Below are 16,867 nucleotides of genomic sequence, written 5' to 3'. Positions count from 1 at the left end.
AGGTCAATATAACAGCTCAATGGATCAATAACATTCTGAATACTGAAGGTCAATATAACAGATCAATAACATTCTGAATACTGAAGGTCAATATAACAGATCAATGGATCAATAACATTCTGAATACTGAAGGTCAATATAACAGCTCAATGGACCAATAACATTCTGAATACTGAAGGTCAATATAACAGATCAATGGATCGATAATTCTGAATACTGAAGGTCAATATAACAGATCGATAACATTCTGAATACTGAAGGTCAATATAACAGATCGATAACATTCTGAATACTGAAGGTCAATATAACAGATCAATGGATCAATAACATTCTGAATACTGAAGGTCAATATACCAGATTGGTAAAAGCCTATAAAACACAGCATAGACCTACAGTATGTAACGACACGATCATCCATGAACCAGAAAATACCATTTACATTATCAATGCCGTAAATGTACCATAGACAAGACAGTGTGATAATAACCAGAAGCTAACTACTGATGTCCCATGACTGTTTGTATTAGGTAGTAGGACCATGTTCATGGATAGTGGGCGAGTTAGGGGTGTCAGAAAAACCACGTCACTGCAGACCTCCTTGCTAGGTTTTTGGGACGGGGGTGAAGTTGGCTGCCAGACGACCACCTCTTCCACAGGATTTTGGGCTCCCTGTATTTGTCCAAGCAGAGTACTCTCCATCAGGTCATTCCTAAATCTTTAAGTGGTGGGCTGATATGCTGGCCACACAATCCACTGTTTTGCTTGGTTTTGGGTAAACAACATTGAAATCTTTTGAGTGGCTCAAATGAGGAAAGAGAAGAAACCAGTGAATACAATCTAAAACACAAGGACATTACATACAGCACATATGAGATTATTTCCTCTGAAAAATAAGGACATAAGTTGTACTCTGTTATTCTTCGTCTTTGAGAGGAGGGCATTCACACGCAGATGCTGCAGATGACACGGACAGCCCATCACATTAGCATGAGAACAGCTAGCTACTATTAAATCAAAATGTTAGATCATCGTAACACTTAACCCCATTCCGCTTTGTTCGATGTGCGTAGAACGCCACTGGTGGGGGACCACTGTATCCCGGGGGGGGGGGGGGGAAATACAGTGGGGGGAACGCCACTGGTGGGACCGCTGTATCCCGGGGGGGGGACAGGGAGGTGGGGTGGGCAGGGAGGTGGGGTGGGCAGGGCTAGCTTAGCATGCGGGACAGGAGGGACAGGGAGGTGGGGTAGACAGGGCTAGCTCAGCATGCAGGACAGGGAGCTTGTCATGCCAGGGGAAGGTTCCATAAAATTCAGAGCTTCGATTGCATCACCCTTCAGCAGTTCATGATTAAGCAAAACATGGGTGAACTGAACTCAAATAAAAATTGGAACAAAACAGATTAAACAACTCAAGCAGAATCTTCATGTGACTCACAATACGTGCTTTTATATACTATGAGTTCCACTTTCTACCAACACATACTGCATGTTTCACAAAACAAGAAACTCATGAAATCAATACTGGAACACTGGAACAGCCTCTCCTCTCCGGGCTGAGACTGTCACTGAACGGGTTAAAAGTTTAAATTATCAGTTGTTGAAATTCCTTGGCAACAAGTCCTGTGGGGCTTCTCTAAGCAGCTTCACTCTTGAGTTCATCCCCTCCCCCCCTTCCTCTATGGCCCCAAACTCAGACACAACTGGTCTTTTTAAAAAAAACACAGGCTGCCCCTCTCTCCTCCCCCACTTGGATGTCAACCTCACTATTTATGTACTTGTTTGCTAACGCTGAGCTAGCCCCGTCTACCCCACCTCCCTGTCCCTCCCGTCCCAGTTGCTGAGCTAGCCCCGTCTACCCCACCTCCCTGTCCCTCTCCAGTCCCAGTTGCTGAGCTAGCCCCGTCTACCCCACCTCCCTGTCCCTCTCCAGTCCCAGTTGCTGAGCTAGCCCGTCTACCCCACCTCCCTGTGCCGCATGCTGAGCTAGCCAGTCTACCCCACCTCCTGGTTCCTCCAGTCCTGCATGCTGAGCTAGCCCGTCTACCCCACCTCCTGGTTCCTCCAGTCCCGCATGCTGAGCTAGCCCCGTCTACCCCACCTCCCCTCTCCCGCATTCTCACACCGCTTGGTTCCACAGCCCACCCCTTCGCCCCCTACTTGCATGGTGAGTTGGAGTAGAGAGCTGAGAAGTGGAGGTCAGTAAAGAGAGGGGCTGGCTGGATAAAAGAACCCTGTGTTCCCTGCCCTGCCTTCCTGGCCAGACACCACAAGGATGGGCTTTCTCCGGTTGCTCTAGGTGTAGGAGGGGCCTGGAGCCCTGGACAAGAACCACACAGGCTAATGTGTGACTGTGCTGACATTGACCATACCAGCTACCTGCAGCTGTGGACCAGACCAGAGGCAGTACTCAGAACATCAAAGCCCTGGTTGGATTTGTAGCCCTGGTTGGATTTGTGGAGGATGGCAGTTTGTTGAAGGGCACAGCAATTTGAAACATCAAAACACTGCAATTTAGTATCTATTTATGCACAAAGTCCACATGGGAAAATTTCAAGCAAGATTAAAATTACAAGCCATAGTAGCTATAAAGAGTAGAGTATTAAAGCAGTGTTCATCATATCCTCATCGGTAATGTTTAAAATCGGCAACAAAAAAAAAAAGCACAAATCTAGATTTATATTCAACGAGGAAATACATGGTATATACCTACTTTCTGATGAATCATTACTCCAAATACACTTCTAGAAACTATTATGTATGAATTATGTATTTCTACTACAAAACACATTAGCCAGCTATCTTATGAAAGAAAGTCAATGGCACGATAGGAAACTACAAGTTTAGAAGAATGAACTCCACTTTTAGAGAGTGACATTCTGTCTTCGAGAGCTCCATTAGTATCCCACCCCATGTCACTGAGCAGATAGAGAGGTGTGGGGGGGGGGATACCCAATTGTTATACTTGAGTAAAGATACCTTAATAGAAAATGTCTCAAGTAAGTCACCCAGTAAAATACTTGACTAATAGTATTTGGTTTGAAATAGTATCAAAAGAAAATTCATATGTAATAACTAGAATATACTAAAGTATCAGAAGTAAAAAATAAATTTTAAATTCCTTATATTACGCAAACAAGACCCCCACCCCATTTACAGATAGCCAGGGGAACACTACCAACACGCAGACATAATTGACAAAAAAAAGCATTGTGTGTAGTGAGTCCACCACATCAGAGGCAGTAGGGATGTTCTCTTGATAAGTATGTGAATCAGACCATTTCCCTGTCCTGCTAAGCATTCAAAATGTAAAGTACTTTTGAGTGTCAGGGGAAAATGTATGGAGTAAAAAGTACATAATTTTCTTTAGGAATGTAGTGAAGTAAAAAGTAGTCAAAAATACCAATAGTAAAGCAAAAGTACTGATACCACAGGCCAAAAGAGATGTCAATAGTCACTGCTGGGATTTGTTTTCCTCGTTTAAAACTATTTATAATAGTTCTGTTTTATAAACAGTCTTCATTGCAGTTGTTTATAAAAGATTCTCTAGGTTGAATCATGGGATCTCGCCCCGGCGGCGTTGCGGCTGGGATCTCGCCTCGGCGGCGTTGCGGCTGGGATCTCGCTCCGGCGGCGTTGCGGCTGGGATCTCGCTCCGGCGGCGTTGCGGCTGGGATCTCGCTCCGGCGGCGTTGCGGCTGGGATCTCGCCCCGGCGGCGTTGCGGCTGGGATCTCGCCCGACGGCGTTGCGGCTGGGATCTCGCCCGACGGCGTTGCGGCTGGGATCTCGCCCGACGGCGTTGCGGCTGGGATCTCGTTGCGGCTGGGATCTCGCCCCGGCGGCGTTGCGGCTGGGATCTCGCCCCGGCGGCATTGTGGCTGGGATCTCGCCCCGGCGGCGTTGCGGTTGATATATTGTCTCAGCAGTGTCCCCGTGCTAAATCTCGGGCTTCCGAGATTTAAACAAGTAGGCTGAGGCTGACACAACAGATCAAAATGTTTAGCTTAAAAATGTTGATAAAGTATTAGGCTATTTTCTTCACATAAGCGCAGCAATGCGTACACAGCACAAGTGCGAATGTTCCAACATAAATACACGTGTGAAAACACCATTCTCAAATTACCGCAAAATGCGATTATACATGTAATGCTTTTATTACAAAAGGTGCATTTTTATGGAGAAATGTTTCAAACACCTATTTCCCCTCAATCTCTCCCCAAGTATCCTGATGAAAAACATCCCCACAGCATGATGTTACCACCTCCATGCTTCACCGTAGGGATGGTGGCAGGTTTCCTCCACATGCTTGACATTCAGGCCAAAGAGTTTAATCTTGGTTTCACCAAACCAGAGAATCTTGTTTCTCATGGTCTGAGATTCCTTTAGGTGCCTTTTGGCAAACTCCAAGTGGGCTGACATGTGCCTTTTACTGAGGAGTGGCTTCCTTCTGGCCACTCTACCATAAAAAGGCCTGATTGGTAGAGTGCTGCAGAGATGATTGTCCTTTTGGAAGGTTCTCCCAACTCCACAGAGGAACTCTGGAGGTCTGTCAGAGTGAGCATTGGGTTCTTGGTCACCTCACTGATCATTCTCCCCCAGATTAATCAGCTTAGCCAAATATGTAATATTTGATTTAGAACATTATCATGCACACGTCTCAAAACAGAGACAAATAAATACCTGTCATCTATCCACTTAAAAATAGTGAATGGAGGATGCTTTCCCATGGTTCATTTTCATGCCAGCCAGGTAGGCTATACTCCTGTTGTAAAAATAAGCACATTGCATAATATTAGGAAAGTTGATAAATAAACATAGTAGACTTAGCCCATTGAAAGCTGATGGGGATCCTCCTCTTTTTAATAGAGGCCATCACTCTTCTCTCTCATAATTGCATAGCCTATAGAAATGTCGCGCAACATGAGCTCACGGGCTCTCAAAACGTGTTTGACATCAATGAAAATGTAATCGCAAATTGAATCAGACACTGGCTGTATCAGGCAGTTAGCAAGTTTGGTTGGCTACTAATGACCATCAGCAGCATCAGAGCTTGGAGAAGTCTAAATATGGTGAATAAACAGTCACGTGGAATTTGATTGCCTTCAAGACTCGTGACCGCCAGTGTGGCGGTAATATGGTCACTGCAACAGCCCTAGTGGTAACCGACTCAGAGTGCTTCAGTGTTCATTCATAGTGGAAACTCTACTTGGATGGGTTTTCTCCCTCCAGAGAGCAGGAAACGTGGCGTGATGTAGTGACTTCCTCATCACTTCCTATTAGCCTAGTGAATGAGGTCCTGCACACGCCAAGCCAGAGAGACAGCCAGCCCAACCAACCACCAAGCCAGCCAGACAGGCAGAGCCAGCTAAATCAGCCACCCAGGTAGACAGGCAGGCAGAGGATAGACAGACAGAAAGCCAGCCAGACAGGCAGAGCCAGCTAAATCAGCCACCCAGGTAGACAGGCAGGCAGAGGATAAACAGACAGCAAACCAGCCACAAATACAAGACAAGTGGGGAACGAAAACATTATGCAAGACAGCAGCAAATCATTATCGAAGGCCTAAGAGCCAGTCCATCAGAACCCAATCTATTACTATTTCTATTATGTCCTGGTATAATTAGCAGGGTAAAGTTCCCTTAGCCAGAGTTCATTTTACTTCTATTATGTCCTGGTATAATTAGCAGGGTAAAGTTCCCTTAGCCAGAGTTCATTTTACTTATATTATGTCCTGGTATAATTAGCAGGGTAAAGTTCCCTTAGCCAGAGTTCATTTTACTTCTATTATGTCCTGGTATAATTAGCAGGGTAAAGTTCCCTTAGCCAGAGTTCATTTTACTTCTATTATGTCCTGGTATAATTAGCAGGGTAAAGTTCCCTTAGCCAGAGTTCATTTTACTTCTATTATGTCCTGGTATAATTAGCAGGGTAAAGTTCCCTTAGCCAGAGTTCATTTTACTTCTATTATGTCCTGGTATAATTAGCAGGGTAAAGTTCCCTTAGCCAGAGTTCATTTTACTTCTATTATGTCCTGGTATAATTAGCAGGGTAAAGTTCCCTTAGCCAGAGTTAATTTTACTTCTATTATGTCCTGGTATAATTAGCAGGGTAAAGTTCCCTTAGCCAGAGTTCATTTTACTTCTATTATGTCCTGGTATAATTAGCAGGGTAAAGTTCCCTTAGCCAGAGTTCATTTTACTTCTATTATGTCCTGGTATAATTAGCAGGGTAAAGTTCCCTTAGCCAGAGTTCATTTTACTTCTATTATGTCCTGGTATAATTAGCAGGGTAAAGCTCCCTTAGCCAGAGTTCATTTTACTTCTATTATGTCCTGGTATAATTAGCAGGGTAAAGTTCCCTTAGCCAGAGTTCATTTTACTTATATTATGTCCTGGTATAATTAGCAGGGTAAAGTTCCCTTAGCCAGAGTTCATTTTACTTATATTATGTCCTGGTATAATTAGCAGGGTAAAGTTCCCTTAGCCAGAGTTCATTTTATTTCTATTATGTCCTGGTATAATTAGCAGGGTAAAGCTCCCTTAGCCAGAGTTCATTTTACTTCTATTATGTCCTGGTATAATTAGCAGGGTAAAGCTCCCTTAGCCAGAGTTCATTTTACTTCTATTATGTCCTGGTATAATTAGCAGGGTAAAGTTCCCTTAGCCAGAGTTCATTTTACTTCTATTATGTCCTGGTATAATTAGCAGGGTAAAGTTCCCTTAGCCAGAGTTCATTTTATTTCTATTATGTCCTGGTATAATTAGCAGGGTAAAGTTCCCTTAGCCAGAGTTCATTTTACTTCTATTATGTCCTGGTATAATTAGCAGGGTAAAGCTCCCTTAGCCAGAGTTCATTTTAATAACCAGTAGCTTGAGGAGGAGACACTAGAGAGTAACCATGCATTAGATTTCAGTGGTGGCCTTGACTATTGACAGGGTCAAAAGCCAGTGTGTGTGTCCCCCCCCCCCCCCCCCCACCATGATACAAAATGCTGGCCTACCACTAGCACCTCTGGGGTTACAGGCTAGAAAAACCATATGGAGCTAAAGTCGTGTGTCATACTTGAGTGACAACTGGACTAACAAATACAAAACCTCTTTAGTAGAAAACCCGAACTCCTCAAATATACAGCCATGGCATTGCCTCATAACCATAGTCGTGTGTGAACTGTAAAACCGTGCTCGCACGTGTAAAGCAAAGTGACAAAGACATGCTCCCTCTCTCTCTTCCATCTCTCCATAGTGATTTACAGTTTTCCTGACAGTATTTGGGAGAGGCCTAATTGAAGTCGTTGTCTGCTCAACTTGACAGTGTGCTGTGACCTGACTACGAGCCAGAGAGAAGAGGAATCAGCACAGACTGGAGGAACATCAAAGCACAGGAAGGATAGATGTCTTGGTCAGGTGGAAAGGAATGGGTAAGGCAATGTGGCCATCATATTGCAGTCATGACCACACCTCACTGACCGGGCTACACCAAACAGCCAAACCGCAGGGAAGCGAGGCATAGATCACAGCCACAGTAGGGACAATAGTGAGTAACAGTAGCATTAAAAGTAACAGAATACAGTAAAACCAGGGCATCCCAGCTCCATAGTGTAAAACAGAATACAGTAACACCAGGGTCATCCCAGCTCTATAGTGTAAAACAGAATACAGTAACACCAGGGTCATCCCAGCTCCATATTGTAAAACAGAATACAGTAACACCAGGGTCATCCCAGCTCCATAGTGTAAAACAGAATACAGTAACACCAGGGTCATCCCAGCTCCACAGTGTAAAACAGAATACAGTAACACCAGGGTCATCCCAGCTCCATAGTGTAAAACAGAATACAGTAACACCAGGGTCATCCCAGCTCCATAGTGTAAAACAGAATACAGTAACACCAGGGTCATCCCAGCTCCATAGTGTAAAACAGAATACAGTAACACCAGGGTCATCCCAGCTCCATAGTGTAAAACAGAATACAGTAACACCAGGGAATCCTAGCACAGCTCCATAGTGTAAAACAGAATACAGTAAAACCAGGGCATCCCAGTACAGCTGAACTCTATAGTGTTAATCAGACTAAAGTAACACCAGGGCATCCCAACAGTAAGCGGTCTTAAAGGGGGGTGGGAAGGGATTTGTGGACCAAAGCCATGTGGCAGCTGTCACCACCCGAGTCAGGGACTTGGGAACAACGTGCTCTGCTGTTGTGCCTCTGCTACAGAACGGCTTCTCTTACTTGACAAATTAGGAAAGATACTGTTGCAATGGGATTTTTCTGACCAACAGAAAGACGTGCATTGCATTTTGATCTCCCCATAAATGTAACAAAATATGCGTTTGATTTATTTAATTATGACCATATAATGAAGCTGTGTGGATCTGTTCTACAAGTGGAATCCAACTACCCCCTCTGAAGATTAATAAAGAGTAGTCAAAAACTAGCATGACCGCAACGCGAATTAGTAATTCTATGGGCAACTCACCTCCAAGTCGTAAAACTCCTGGGAGTCGTCCAGGCCCTGGACCCTGAGCTGTAGTCCTCTGCCTGGGCTCCTACCCCCGGGGCCCAAGGCATTACTGAGGCTCTGGCCCGGCTCCAAGGTACTGATCCCAGCATTGAACTGGGCCCCCAGCCGGGTGCCAGGGGTCTGTATGGCCCTGTAGGAGCCCTCCATTTCACCCATAGCTGCTGCTCTCCCCTCACACCAACCAGCCCACAGGGTCACTCACTCCTGCAGAAACAGACATTCAGAACAGTTCAAGTTAAGGACAAAGTAAATAGAAAAGTTTCAAATCTGTGGTGTGCTGCAAAAGGCGGCAACTAATGTAAATAAGCTTCTAGAATGAAGGATCTTCAGGCCTCAGGATAAATCAGTCTCAGGCAGGTGGCATCTCTGCTTGACAACAAAAGGATACAAGTATGTTTGATGCAGTGGTCAAATCAACATGTCAAACTGTTTACCACTGGAGAAAAAAAAAATAGGGTGAAAATGTATTGGCCAATGTTTATTAGACTTGGGTAGTGTACCATATACATTGGGGTATCTGGGTATTTGGAAATTGCCAAAAGGAGGGTTTTTTAATACTATTGAATCTATTTATTGAAAGTTATTTTTTTATATATACACATTTTAATATTTGTAGTTACTTTAAGTAAATACCTGCAGTCAACTTGTGCAATACGTTAGAAGATAAAGATGGCGTTCTTCATCTCACCTGCCAGTGTTTCATGATGAAGCTTACCAGTACTCCCCAGTCACGTGATGTTTGTTTACAAGCACGCAACGACGAGAGACCGGAGCCTTGTGAGTCACTGACTGTTGTGCAGCACGTACCAGGTGCAGCACACGCCAGGTGATCTAGTTACAGTACGGAATTCACAACTAAATGTTTACCAGCTAGAGACCGGAGCCATGTGCAGCACGTACCAGGTGCAGCACGTACCAGGTGCAGCACGTACCAGGTGATCTAGTTACAGTATGGAATTCACAACTAAAATGTTTACCAGCTAGAGACCAGGGCCTTGTGCAGCACGTACCAGGTGCAGCACATACCAGGTGCAGCACGTACCAGGTGCAGCACGTACCAGGTGCAGCACGTACCAGGTGCAGCACGTACCAGGTGCAGCACGTACCAGGTGCAGCACGTACCAGGTGATCTAGTTACAGTACGGAATTCACAACTAAATGTTTACCAGCTAGATATCTTATAACTATTAAGTTAACTGTCTACAATGTTAACGTATTCCAAAAAGCAAGCTCCACTTCAAAGCCTAACAGCAGAGAATCCCCTCCGGGATCAAGAGCCTTGCTGTCTAATATTTGTTCTGTCCGTGCAGCAAACTGGGAGTAGCATTTTTTGCAAATAGTTTAGGTCGGAGACTGTAAAAAGGTTTGCATTTCGTTAGCATTCTGGCATTGTACATGTACTTGTTAGCATTGCTAACATTCGGATTCCAGAGGCTAACGGGGTCCCAGCTGAAACAGGTCGGTAGAGTGTGCTAGAGGTCGACTGATTAATCGGAATGGCCGATTTCAAGTTTTCATTACAATCGGAAATCGGTATTTTTGGGCGCAGATTTTGCCGATGTAAAAAAAAAAAAAATGTATACCTTTATTTAACTTGGCAAGTCAGTTAAGAACACATTCTTATTTTCAATGACGGCCTAGGAACACTGGGTTAACTGCCTTGTTGAGAGGCAGAACGACAGATTTTCACCTTGTCAGTTCGGGGGATGCAATCTTGCAACCTAACAGTTAACTAGTCCAACGCTATAAACACCTGCCTCTCATTGCACTCCACGAGGAGCCTGCCTGTTACACGAATGCAGTAGAAGCCAAGGTAAGTTGCTAGCTAGCATTAAACGTATCTTATAAAAAAACAATCAATCATAATCACTAGTTATAACTACACATGGTTGATGATATTACTAGTTTATCTAGCGTGTCCTGCGTTGCATATAATCGATGCGACGCTGGGGGATGATTTAACAAAAGAGCATTTCCGAAAAAAAAGCACAATTGTTGGACGACTGTACCTAACCATAAACACCCATGCCTTTCTTAAAATCAATACCCAGAAGTACATATTTTTAAACCTGCATATTTAGCTCAAATAAATCCAGGTTAGCAGACAATATTAACCAGGTGAAATTGTGTCATGGTATATGCAACAGTTTGGGCAGCCTGGCTCATTGCAGATAATTTGCCAGAATTTTACGTAATTACGACATAACATTGAAGGTTGTGTAATGTAACAAGAAAAGAAAAAAAAATTCAACTCAAAACATTGTCAGATATGTTCTGGTATAATACGAGCTGGCTAGCCAGCTAATGTTAGATAGCTACATTAGCTAACAGGCTAACACAAACCAAAACATTGTCAGATATGTTCTGGTATAATACGAGCTGGCTAGCCAGCTAATGTTAGATAGCTACATTAGCTAATAGGCTAACACAAACCAAAACATTGTCAGATATGTTCTGGTATAATACGAGCTGGCTAGCCAGCTAATGTTAGATAGCTACATTAGCTAACAGGCTAAGGCAAACCAAAACATTGTCAGATATGTTCTGGTATAATACGAGCTGGCTAGCCAGCTAATGTTAGATAGCTACATTAGCTAATAGGCTAACACAAACCAAAACATTGTCAGATATGTTCTGGTATAATACGAGCTGGCTAGCCAGCTAATGTTAGATAGCTACATTAGCTAATAGGCTAACACAAACCAAAACATTGTCAGATATGTTCTGGTATAATACGAGCTGGCTAGCCAGCTAATGTTAGATAGCTACATTAGCTAATAGGCTAACACAAACCAAAACATTGTCAGATATGTTCTGGTATAATACGAGCTGGCTAGCCAGCTAATGTTAGATAGCTACATTAGCTAATAGGCTAACACAAACCAAAACATTGTCAGATATGTTCTGGTATAATACGAGCTGGCTAGCCAGCTAATGTTAGATAGCTACATTAGCTAATAGGCTAACACAAACCAAAACATTGTCAGATATGTTCTGGTATAATACGAGCTGGCTAGCCAGCTAATGTTAGATAGCTACATTAGCTAACAGGCTAAGGCAAACCAAAACATTGTTTAGAGAAAGTTGCTTTTAGTTTCCTGGCTTGCTGGACTGACATAGCTATCCTAAACACATTTTAAAATGGATGGGGTTTTAGGTACAGAAAATAGAGCATGTAACGTTACTATTTGGATAATTTTGCACGCACAATTTTTCAGTTTTTGATTTGTTAAAAAAAGTTTGAAATATCCAATAAATGTCGTTCCACTTCATGATTGTGTCCCACTTGTTGTTGATTCTTCACAAAAAAATACAGTTTTATATCTTTATGTTTGAAGCCTGAAATGTGGCAAAAGGTCGCAAAGTTCAAGGGGGCCGAATACTTTCGCAAGGCACTGTACATACTTCCCCACTATGAGGTTTGGAATAATATTGTGAAAATGATCATGCCCTTTTAGTGTAAGAGCGGTTTGAAAAGAACACCTGAAATTTCAGCCTGTTTTGGTGGGATGGAATTTTTGGCCTGCCTGGTGACATCACTAGGCGGTAAATGAGTTAAAAACATGAATAAAGAAGAGGGTTCCAAACCTCTCTTGCCAATAACAGCCAATAACAGTTTCCCATTTTACTCTCCTCAGTAAGACAACTCCCAGACAGCCCTCGCAAAATAGTTGCTTGAGAAATTGTTGCTTGAGAAATTGTTGCTTGAGAAATTGCTCTTTGCTAAGAAAGCTATTTGTGATTCTTTTTGGCCATTTTAAATTTTAAACAAATCACAGTAAGTTACTTAACTTTTACCTAGAAAGGATTTGATATTTTTTTTATAACAGCTGCAATTGAACTTTAAGAAGGTTGGAGGTATTTCTGGGTGACTCATACAAAAACCCCACACAAAACCAAAGGTCATATCTGGAATTGAGATAGCAATATTTGTTTTTCACTCTGTCTAATGAATTGGCTAAACACAGCCTCTTGATGTCAGAAAAATAAAAAAGGGGAAATGACTACTTTACAACCATTCATCACACAGTGACAAGTGTGTAGGAGGTATCAATGAGGCATGGTTAGGATATCTTACATACCTTATCACGGCCTGCCCTGATTTACCCTCTATAATCAAACAAAACAATTCCTTCTCAAACTTCTGTAGAAAATGCATTACGTTTACTCAGGAGATTGCTCACAATAATTTGCGAAAGAAACTTGAGACGTGACTAATATTATCTATAGTATCAATAAGGTTCCTCACCAAACCTAGACAACAACAAAAACCAGGAAACACTAGTATTTTGATGTCATTTTTGTTTTTATAAAATGTTTACATGACTTTATGATTATTGAAAAATATAAAACATGAATATTGCAAATTTTCCCATTTTTGATTTAACTCATTTTAAGTTATATTGTTTGAAATAATATACGCTACAGGCAAATCAAATCAAATTGTATTGGTCACATACACATGGTCAGCAGATGTTAATGCGAGTGTAGCGAAATACTTATGCTTCTAGTTCCGACAGTGTAGTAATATCTAACAAGTAATTTAACAATTCCCCAACGACTACCTAATACACACAAATCTAAAAAAGGGGTGAATGAGAATATGTACATATAAATATATGGATGAGCGATGGCCGAGCGGCATAGGCAAAGTGCAATAGATGGTATACAGGTACAATACATAGACATATGAGATGAGTAGTGTGAGATACATGTTAACGCTATTAAAGTGCCATTGTTCACATTTCCAGAGTGACATCTGACACCGTCGCTGGTATTATCAGGGTTGTATAGCTAGTTACGTTTGCTCTGAATCAGTACATTTACTAGCGGTAGAGGCTAACACGATCTAGGGCCAACTTGCTAAGAAAAGACAAAAACTAGCCATTTGCAGAAATAAGAAAAAAATTATAGAACACCAGTGGATTTATAATAAGAAGTGAAAACAGCATCATTGTCATCAACATGGAGACTGAACGCAAGCAGTCTCGTGGTCGTCTGTGTGGAAACCCGGAGAGCGCTACCCCGGGCTAACCCTAACCACGGATGACGCTGGGCCAATTGTGTGCCGCCCTATGGGACTCCCAATCACGGACGGTTGTGATACAGCCTATAATCGAACCAGGGTCTGTAGTAGCACTGAGTGCCACTCGGTAGCCCCATATCACATTTAATAACCTAAACATTCAAATACCATTATAGAAGGTAAAGTAAAAAGCCAAACCGGTATGTGCATCAATACTGGTAGATCGTAAAATGAGGTATATCACCTCTATACCGCCCACTATATATATATATATATATATATCCTTCCGCAGGTTCACCTACGGAAACCTTGTTACGACTTTTACTTCCTCTAGATAGTCAAGTTTGATCGTATATATATATATATATATACACACGATCAAACTTGACATATATATATATATTTTTTTTTTTTTTAAATCGCACTAGCAGAGGTTGTTAACTAGGCTGTATTTTTGTTATTTCGTGACAAACTGTGCTGCTGAAAACAATTGTACAACTTTTTTTTTGGCCAACTTTTACTGACACCGGTCATATTTAGCCGGTGTTGAGCGTTCATAAATGAATCAGTTATTCTGCACTCTGGCACTCAGACGAGAGTGCGCTGAAATCGGAGTAGCCAGAGTGACTTTACAAAAGCAAGAGATTGACAACTTATCTAGTTAGCGTAAGTTCAGCATAGCTAGCTAGCAAACCAATTCACCATTTTTTTGCACTACCAAGAAATGTATTGGTGAATTTGTATTAGTCATGCATTGAACTGCATCCATCTATTCTGCCAACAATGTCTTACTGTTGTAAGTCATGGAATTTGAGTCAAATAGAATCTATTTTTAAAACCTCTTATAAAGGGTGCGTTCGTAAATTCGCTCTGGCCATCTACTCCGATTTCAGAGCACTCTCGTTTGAGTGTGCCACAGCGCAGAATAACTGACGAATTTACGAACGCTCAACACCTGTTGAATATGGCTGGTGTCAGTAAAAGTCGGCAAAAAAGCATAATTAATTTTTTTGCCAATGGCACAGTTGCAGTCACCAACGCTCTGGATAACAACAGCCTAATCACCTCTGCTAGGGAGAGTAAAATGGTCAGAGTGAGATGTTCTCTCATTTGTCTGGAAGTAGTTAGCAAGCTAGCCAACATTAGCCAGTTAGCGTGACTGCCGTTGTGAGGTCAGAAAGTTCAGATCAACGCAATTCATCATCCAGGATGCGGTCGGGAACGCGCCGAGAGCGAAAGTCTCTGAATTTACAAACAGACAATGTGACAATGCTCAATTTACAAACGCCCAGAGCGCACTCTGACACACCAGATTGAATTTACGAACACGCCCAAAAGTTGTATTGTAGCATAAACTGGGAATTTTATATTTTTGACTGATATGATACAAATAGAAAACGTAGTTACAATGCTGTCAGTTCCACATTAAAAAAAATATATACAAATATGGCAACTTTGATTAAAAACAATAATTATGCTTTTAGATTCTTCCTCCAGGGGACTATTCTATGGAATCTATTTAATAAAAATCCCCCAAAATAATTGTATTTTTTTTTGTCTGGGTTTTGTGAGGAATCAGTCATAAGACTAAACCGAATTGATTAATTCAAATCAATATCTCCTTTCACAAAGGACTCCTGTCTGTCATTCAATCAGTTGAGAGTTGATTTCAGAGATGAGAAAAGTTTGGACTGAAATAGCACTGAAATAGCACTATTGTGGTTTAGAGTCTCAGTCCATTAAAATACAACAGAACATTTTAGTTGAAAATAACAATTATAAAAAAAAGGTTTTAAAAAAATCCCCCTCATGCCTTTTGTTTTATATTTTAGTGCCTTTCTATTTCTGATATAATTATTTCCGTTGAGGCATTTTTTTGTGGGAAGGCATAGGGTTGGGTTGGCACTCTTGGGTCTCAAACTCTTAACTCAAATCTCAGTCAGTCTACCACATTATGTGTCGACGTGTTCTATCTCCACACTGTCTGTGTAGGACTTGGGCCTTTGCTTTTAACGTTGTTTTGACAATACCTCTAAATGCAATTGATTAACTACGTGTTACCTATAAATAACACAATGGCGCATGAATGAAGTCAAAATCTGAAATGCAACAGGTAACGTTAGTAGTGAGTAAGTGGCTCCTCCGCCTGAGGCCTCGCGGTTACTCTTCAGACAGTTTGCTTCAGTGGTTCAATGCGTTGCAGATAAACTCAAAACCATGTCTGTCTGCCCTGTTCATATTCCTACAGATTTATATGTTTAAAATATATTGGATTTGTAATGAATTCTGCATGTTGCACCCAGGACAACCCCTGGCCACCCCCACGCTCATAAATGCTACTTTTATTTGGTCCAACGTACGACCGGACATTAAGTGCAAAACGATTTCATTTGACATCGTGGTCGATAAAAAGCACATGTGTATTAAAACATTAATGAAAAATAAATCAGCGATTGATCTACATATGCAACACTATATCCGATGGGAAAGTTAAACAAATTAACGTATAGTTAGTTATAGCTGCTGGTTATAGCTGCTTTTGCAATCAAAGTTAATTATAGAGGCCATGAGATTGTTGTGAAAGCGCAAGTTAAAATAACCTAAAGAAGAAATCACGAGCCACGAAAACAGTGACATTTACTGTTGGTTATAATTCATGCCGAAGAAAAAGTTCGGTTACACCGAAGAGAAGCCTACATAAAAAAAACATGCATTCCCCACGGATTGAGTAACTTCAGAACGTTGGTTACTTTGTATCTTTCTGTAGTGCATTTGATAAATCAATCTTTCAACAACAAAAAAGTAATAACAGTAAATTGCAACAATAAATCCGTTAAAAAAAGAGATCGTACCTTCTGTCCTTCGTCTTGAAATCCTGGAACTCCAATAATGAATACGATATACTGGATGGGTCTCCGGGAAAAGCTCGAAGCCACAAGACACTTTGTCATTGGACAGAACACAACTAATTCGCTCTCTTATTGGTTCAGATTGCATTTGATAGGTCCTTTACGATTGGTGAATATGGGAATTTATGGAATTACCTTACAAATCTAGATTGGATGAAAAGTAACCAAGGAAGTTATTGTAATTGGTTAATCTGATATATGGAATATTATGAGAAATATTGCGGTTATTAATCAAATCAATTTCATACGTTGTAGTTTATTTTCATAAAGAATTAAATTGCAGTAAGTTATAATGATATTCTGTCATATGTCAGTTCAATGAAATAAAATGTGTATAAACAGAATAAGAAACATAGTAAGAATAAACACTTAGGTTAAGAGTAAATTAAAAGCTGAACATTATCAACTG

General features: G+C 41.5%; 1 protein-coding gene across 9 annotated transcripts in view; it reads right to left on the bottom strand.

Annotated features, from left to right (window-relative positions):
- Window positions 1-16,444, bottom strand: part of LOC139409571 (FERM, RhoGEF and pleckstrin domain protein 2) — an 84,747-nt gene extending 68,303 nt beyond the window's left edge. For 5 of the 9 annotated variants that reach the window (XR_011634427.1, XM_071154925.1, XM_071154927.1 and 2 more), the window contains exons 1-2: window positions 16,402-16,444; window positions 8,479-8,727 (exon numbers count right to left, since the gene is read on the bottom strand). Coding sequence is in view for 6 of the 9 variants with exons in the window: in XM_071154925.1 (XP_071011026.1) it covers window positions 8,479-8,679 (201 nt within the window). In the remaining 3 variants the exon portion in view is untranslated. The remainder of the gene's footprint in view (window positions 1-8,478; window positions 8,728-16,401) is intronic. The other 4 variants (XR_011634428.1, XR_011634429.1, XM_071154926.1 and 1 more) reach the window with 1 other exon arrangement.
- Window positions 16,445-16,867: the final 423 nt, after the last annotated feature.

The sequence above is a fragment of the Oncorhynchus clarkii genome, chromosome 5 (genome assembly GCF_045791955.1).
Source record: "Oncorhynchus clarkii lewisi isolate Uvic-CL-2024 chromosome 5, UVic_Ocla_1.0, whole genome shotgun sequence".
NCBI classification, from domain to species: domain Eukaryota; kingdom Metazoa; phylum Chordata; class Actinopteri; order Salmoniformes; family Salmonidae; genus Oncorhynchus; species Oncorhynchus clarkii.
This window is presented reverse-complemented; position numbering and strand designations above follow the sequence as displayed.